Source organism: Squalius cephalus (assembly GCF_949319135.1).
Source record: "Squalius cephalus genome assembly, chromosome: 12".
Taxonomy (NCBI): Eukaryota; Metazoa; Chordata; class Actinopteri; order Cypriniformes; family Leuciscidae; genus Squalius; species Squalius cephalus.
The window spans coordinates 39,617,017-39,624,516 of NC_137133.1; the positions used below are offsets into that span (position 1 = coordinate 39,617,017).

The 7,500-nt window shown below is 40.4% G+C and overlaps 1 protein-coding gene across 1 annotated transcript in view; it reads right to left on the minus strand.

The window, feature by feature from the left end:
* plcb1l (phospholipase C beta 1-like) overlaps window positions 1–7,500 on the minus strand; it is a 166,125-nt gene that overhangs the window by 66,618 nt on the left and 92,007 nt on the right. The window contains exons 14-17 of the mRNA XM_079889165.1: window positions 6,464–6,565; window positions 6,313–6,377; window positions 4,694–4,790; window positions 4,521–4,605 (exon numbers count right to left, since the gene is read on the minus strand). Of these exons, the coding sequence (XP_079745291.1) occupies window positions 4,521–4,605; window positions 4,694–4,790; window positions 6,313–6,377; window positions 6,464–6,565 (349 nt within the window). The remainder of the gene's footprint in view (window positions 1–4,520; window positions 4,606–4,693; window positions 4,791–6,312; window positions 6,378–6,463; window positions 6,566–7,500) is intronic.

Below are 7,500 nucleotides of genomic sequence, written 5' to 3' on the forward strand. Positions count from 1 at the left end.
ACGTTTCCAAACCTTTTGGTAAAAAAAACTCAGTCTGTGTGTGGCTGAATCATGTCTGAATATAACAAAAGGGTAAATTAAACTAGACGGATGTCTAGGTTAATAAACTCGTGACTTTGAGTACCAAAATGAATCGATCAGGAGACGTTTAGGGACATTGATTAGTAGACGACCCAGGTAGACTTAAGTCAGGTGCAAAAGAAGAATAAATCTACCACACATCTCTGGCTTCATTAGAAGAAGAAGAAGAAGAAGAAGAAGTTTTATTTATATAGCGCCTTTCCGTAGCTCAAGGTCACTTTACATTGTACATTACCACTGCTGTTCACTCTGTACACGCTACCATTAGGAGATATCATTAGGAAGCATGGAATTAATTTTCACTGTTATGCTGATGATACTCAGCTCTATATTTCTTCATGCCCTGAAGAAAACTACCAATTCACAAAATTAATGGAATGCATAGCTGATATAAAAAATTGGATGACTAGTAATTTCCTACTACTTAATTCTGAAAAAACAGAGATTCTAATTATTGGACAAAAAACTTCCTCACGTAATAACCTAGAATACTGTGTAACACTTGATGGCTGCTCTGTCAAGTTTTCGTCGTCGATTAGGAACCTGGGTGTGCTCTTTGATACCAATCTTTCATTTGAAAGTCACGTATCTTGTATCTGTAAAACCGCATTTTTCCATCTTAAAAATATATCTAAATTACACCATATGCTCTCAGTGACAAATGCGGAACAGTTAGTTCATGCGTTCATGACCTCAAGGCTAGATTATTGTAATGCTCTACTGGGTGGTTGCCCTGCACGCTTAATAAACAAACTACAGCTGGTTCAAAACGCAGCAGCTCGAGTTCTTACCAGAACCAGGAAGTATGACCATATTAGCCCGGTTCTGTCAACACTGCACTGGCTCCCTATTAAACATCATATACATTTTAAAATATTGCTGATTACTTACAAAGCACTAAATGGTTTAGCTCCGCAGTGCTTGAGCGAGCTCTTAACGCATTATAGTCCTTCACGTCTATTGCGATCTCAAAATTCTGGCCAGTTGATAATACCTAGAATATCAAAATCGACTGCTGGCGGTAGATCCTTCTCCTATTTAGCACCAAAACTTTGGAACAGTCTTCCTAACATTGTCCGGGAAGCAGACACACTCTGTCAGTTCAAAGCTAGACTAAAAACACATCTCTTTGGCCTAGCATACACATTACACATTATAGACTTCTATAATTCAATGTTAGGCTGCATAGATCAGGTCAGCCGGAACCGGGAACACTTCCCATATATCCTGATGTACTCGTTACATCATAAGACGAATGGCATCTACGCTAATTTTAGTTTTTGTTTATCCTGAGGTTTTTCCGCAGTCCGCCCGGATCCAGGATGTATCCAGATCTGATGAAGGACCTGCACCTGGACCCGATGTCATAGCGGGGTGCTAAAGTGCCAACTAGTTTCTCCTTATGGAGGATCCCTTTACCACTCTACAGATAAAGCGTTGTCGGGAAAATTCGGTTCGCGTATCTACCCCGAAGTGATAGAATTCTATATCAAAAATGTTAAGGCCAGACAAGTAGTTTTTTAAGGCTTGGTTTGTAGGGAATTACAAACCTGCACACATATATTCAAATGCACATACCAATAGACTGAACTCGTAATACGCATGTGCACGCCATCAGCGTTCTCACAGGTTTTGTATTTAAAGTCTGTGTAGAGTTTCCTGTTAAAACGGTGTCGTGTTAGCGGCCCCTAAGTTAATAACTAAGGATCATTGCGACGGAAGTGAATCAATCAAATTAACTTTAGCTGGAAAATAACTTTATTCAAGAACTGCTATAAAGCCAAAACAATCTCTGTTACTTTAAACTATCCTTGTATCTCTGTAAAGCCGCTTTGGAACAATCTACATTGTTAAAAGCGCTATATAAATGAAGATGACTTGACTTGACTTGACTTGACATTACAATACATTTACACACCCACACACACATTACAATCACATAAGGACACATATAGTCACATTATCCAAAATACATGTTAAATAGATATGTTTTTAGCTGAGTCTTGAATGTATCCACAGATGAGATATTACGAAGTGTAAGGGGGAGTGGATTCCATAATTTAGGAGCATTAACACTAAATGACCTTCCACCTACAGTAGACAACCGGAAGTGAGGAATGGACAAGAAACCGAGTTCAGCTGATCTAAGGGCAGGGCGGTATAAGAGTACAGTAGATCAGACAGATATGGAGGTGCAAGACCATTTAATGCCTTAAACTTTAGAAGTAATACCTTAAAGTGAATACGTGATGCCACGGGTAGCCAGTGAAGGTCATGAAGCAGAGGAGTAACGTGAGAGAACACCTGGTGGAGGAGAGAACTGTTGCTGCTGAGTTTTGAACATACTGTAATCTTGCAATACGTTTTTTGGGCAGACCAAGAAATAGAGCATTGCAATAATCCAGACGTGATGTGATTAATGCATGAATTAAGAAGACGTGCAATATTATGAAGATGGAAAAAAGAGTTTTTAACAAGAGAAGAAATATGAGAGCCAAAAGATAGAGTTGAGTCGATTAAGACACCAAGGTTACGAATAGATGACGAAGGCTTAACATGAACAGGTACATCCTTTTGACTGAGGCAGCAGAGCCAATCACCAATTTCTTAGTTTTTTTATTATTTAATTTGAGGAAATTCAGGGACATTCAATGCTTGATGTCCCTGATACATGCAGTGAGTCGGGCAGGGATGCCCTATCAGAGCTGGTGGTCAGATAAATTTGAATGTCATCAGCATAGCAATGAAATTGAAGTCCATGCCTGCATATGATGTCACCAAGTGGATATATATAGATGATGAACAATAGTGGGCCAAGAACTGAACCTTGAGGAACACCCCGTTTGAGCGGAGCAGAGGCAGATCTATACCCTTGTGTGGTGATATAGTCACCCTTTCTGTCGCTGATGTAAGAGATGAGCTAGGAAAGAGCGGAACCAGTGATGCCGATATCAGAAAGCCAAGAGATCAGTATTTCATGGCAGACTGTGTCAAATGCAGCGCTTAGATTGAGAAGCATCAAGATGTTTATTAACCCTGAATCCACGGACAAAAGAATGTTATTAACCACCCAAAGAAGAGCAGTTTCAGTGCTATGAGATGGGCGAAATCCTGACTAAAAAGGTTCAAAAAGGCCATTAACATTGAAATATGATTGCTATTGCAAAGCCACAACCTTTTCAAGGATTTTGCTTAAGAATGTTCAATTATTGGCCTGTAATTGTCCATGTTTAGATGTTCAAGGCCTGTTTTTTTAAGAATGGGGCTCACCGCAGCCATTTTTAATTCTGCTGGGACAATGGCGGAAGCCAAACTACAGCTTATCATATGTGTTATGAAGGGTGCAACCTCGAGGACACACATCTTAAGCAGAACAGCAGGTGTAGGATCACTTACGGCAGCAGGAGTAGTCAGAGTAAAAGCAGAGAGAGAGTTGAGTGGGCTGAATCAGATAACATCAAATGAACATTTGAGTCACTTTTATGAGGGGTGTCTTTAGTGATGGATTCAGTGATTGACTTCAATTTGTCTGAAAAGAATTGGGAAAAGCTATTCACAAGCACCCCAGAGCCCGAAATAACATGTTGTGGTGGATTAGTGAGTTTGTTAACCATAGCAAAGAGTGATGCACATGGAATTCCTCATGGCAGAGGAGAAATGAGAGGATCTTGCAGTGTTGAGGGCTGTACGGTAGTTGAGCAAATGTTCTTTAAAAGCCAGAGAGTGCACAATGAGTCCAGTTTTCCTGTATAGTCTTTCTAGGCGGCGACCCTCACTTCATCGTTCGTAGTTCAGGAGTGAAGCAGGGTGAGGCACGAGTAGATGGAACCAGTCTAGTTTTAACAGGAGCATGCCTCTCAAGTATTTGAGAAAAAGGGTTATTGTAAATACAGCAGATTTCTGACAGACAGTTAGATAGTAAACATTCTGACAAGGTTGAAGCCCTTATTGAAACAGAGAAAGACGATGAATTCACAGAATTGATTTTACGATAGGTGAGCATTTTCTTCAGTGGTGATATAGATGTTGGAAAACTAAAACTGAAGTTCATGAGTTTGTGATCTGAGAAAGCAAAATCAGAGCCACTAACAAGAATATTATACAAGCCAGATGTACATATGAGGTCCAGTATATGACCCCCAGTATCATTAGTCGGGGAAACTTAACATTCAACAGTATTACTGATCTGACTGTACTAATGCTGCTGTATGAGAACTGAACTGAGCTGATGATGACATCACTGTTTTCTACATAAGATACTGTAGATGAAATTATACGATCCATAATTTAATTGTTTTTGTCCCGTTTATCACTGTAAAGCTGATTTGAAACAATCTATGTTGTATAAAGCGCTGTATAAAACTTTTATTAAACACAAAATTACACTCTGATTTGAAAGAGTCTCCGACCAGCAAAAGTTCAGTGCAAATAAAAGATACTCGACGAACTCCACCGGTGATTCCTTGAGCAGCTCCAGTGCTTTAGTTTCCACAAACGACGACATTTCGTAACTTCGATCAGTTTCTGTGGAAAACAAACACAGTCATGAACCGTAACACACAGAAATTTTACAGTGAAAAACATCTTGTGGCGTAAGAACAGTTTGACTTACTTTTGCACGTCTCGAAGGAGTTGAATTTAACAGGCTGAACGTAGTTGACTAAGTTGGACATCTCCTCTGTGGCGAAGGCTTCATTCACTGCCATCCCCTGCACACATACACACACACACACACACACACGTACACAATAAAACTAAAATGTACATAATCAGTGACTGTATGAGAATATGCGTCATATAATAATGTATTTTCAACTAAGTAAAATTATGAATTGTTATTTTCATAATATGTGGTCACAATAAGCATTATTTACCAGTAAATGAATAGAACTGTTTTAAAAGTAAAAGAGGAGTAAAATCCCATTTAAAATGAAAATATTTCTTTAATATTACTTTACTTAAAGCATTGTGAGAGCATCAAATGACGTTGCGTGTAGAACCAGATGAGAGTCCTACAACCTCAGACTACTGAGACCAGAGAAGATCTACTGAGATCTGAGAAGATCTACTGAGACCAGAGAAGATCTACTGAGACCTGAGAAGATCTACTGACACCAGAGAAGATCTACTGAAACCAGAGAAGATCTACTGAGACCAGAGAAGATCTACTGAGATCTGAGAAGATCTACTGAGATCTGAGAAGATCTACTGAGACCTGAGAAGATCTACTGAGATCTGAGAAGATTTACTGAGACCAGAGAAGATCTACTGAGATCTGAGAAGATCTACTGAGACCTGAGAAGATCTACTGAGATCTGAGAAGATCTACTGTGACCAGAGAAGATCTACTGAGACCTGAGAAGATCTACTGACACCAGAGAAGATCTACTGAGACCAGAGAAGATCTACTGAGACCTGAGAAGATCTACTGAGACCAGAGAAGATCTACTGAGACCTGAGAAGATCTACTGAGACCAGAGAAGATCTACTGAGACCAGAGAAGATCTACTGAGATCTGAGAAGATCTACTGAGACCAGAGAAGATCTACTGAGATCTGAGAAGATCTACTGAGACCAGAGAAGATCTACTGAGACCAGAGAAGATCTACTGAAACCAGAGAAGATCTACTGAGATCTGAGAAGATCTACTGAGACCAGAGAAGATCTACTGAGACCAGAGAAGATCTACTGAGACCAGAGAAGATCTACTGAGACCTGAGAAGATCTACTGAGACCAGAGAAGATCTACTGAGACCTGAGAAGATCTGCTGAGATCTGAGAAGATCTACTGAGACCAGAGAAGATCTACTGAGACCAGAGAAGATCTACTGAGACCTGAGAAAGTCTACTGAGATCTGAGAAGATCTACTGAGACCAGAGAAGATCTACTGAGACCTGAGAAGATCTACTGAGATCTGAGGCTGCGCTGCACTGAAACACCACCAGATGGTGCACTCAACACACACACAGTAGTGAAGTGAACATCAGTAAATGATTGTTGTATTTAAAACAGCAGTGTTTTATAATGAAACACAAGGGCTGTAGGTATGAATGATGTGTGTAATGAATTGTGTTCAGAGTTTTGCTGAAAGTTTGATTCACCATTGCAAACTGAGTGTAAAGCAGATCATGTGCTTCTAGTTTTAAGATTCGGTATATGAGTGAATATGAGAGTCTCCTCAAGTAACACTTTCAGTGTGTGAACATCTTTAAAACACTAATGACACTGACCTCATCAATGGACTTTTTTCTGTAATCGTTCTCATCCTCCACATCGCTGTCTGCATCCGCTTCACCTGATGGACAAACGTCACTCAGTGTGAGGAGTGCGGCTCAATTTACCCCACTTCACACTCAATCAAACCTCTGTGATCAGCCAGACCTGTGTTATGTGATATGGAGCTGCTGGACTTGATTCCTGGGACTCTCCTGTCTCCTCTCTCTGTTCCGTCTGCATGAGCCTCTGTCTCTGTGTGTGTCGAGCCTAAACACACACACCGCTATAGGGTTTTCATTCAGTGTAACACAACACAGACACGACTGGAGTTTCAGCTTCACCAGTATGAAGGTAAAACAGTAGCAAAACTCGTACTGTACGCTACAATTTACACTCACAGCTCCAGTGTGAAAACCTGTAAAATAAAAATCTGAAGTTGAATGTTGAGATTTGCACTCGCACACAATAGTCACAAACCTGTATTCTGAATTTGAAGCTGCAGACAAGTCGTCACAAATGTGTAAAATGCCATTCAGAGCAATACAATGACAGACACAAACTTGTAATATATATTTGCACTTATTCTTACATTCACAGTACAACCTCAATTATGTACTTGCAACTTCTCAAATCTGTCACTGCAAATTCAAATTTTGCGCCTTGACTTTTGCAAAACTAACTTGTGCACTTGAAACTCAGTGGCGGCGAGAGAGAAACACACACACACACACACACACACACACACACACACACACACACACACACACACACACACACACACACACACACACACACACACACACACCTGTGATGGGAGACGAGGGCTCACACACACCTAGATAATACCTAGAATATCTAAGTCGACTGCTGGCGGTAGATCCTTCTCCTATTTCGCACCAAAACTCTGGAACAGTCTTCCTAACATTGTCCGGGAAGCAGACACACTCTGTCAGTTCAAAGCTAGACTAAAAACACATCTCTTTGACCTAGCATTCACATAACACATTATAGACTTCTATAGTTCAGTGTTAGGCTGCATAGATCAGGTCAGCCGGAACCGGGAACACTTCCCATAAATCCTGATGTACTCGTTACATCATGAGAAGAATGGCATCTACGCTAATATTAGTCTCTCTGTTTATCCCGAGGTTTACCGCAGTCCGCCGGATCCAGGCCATATCCAGATCTGATGAAAGACCTGT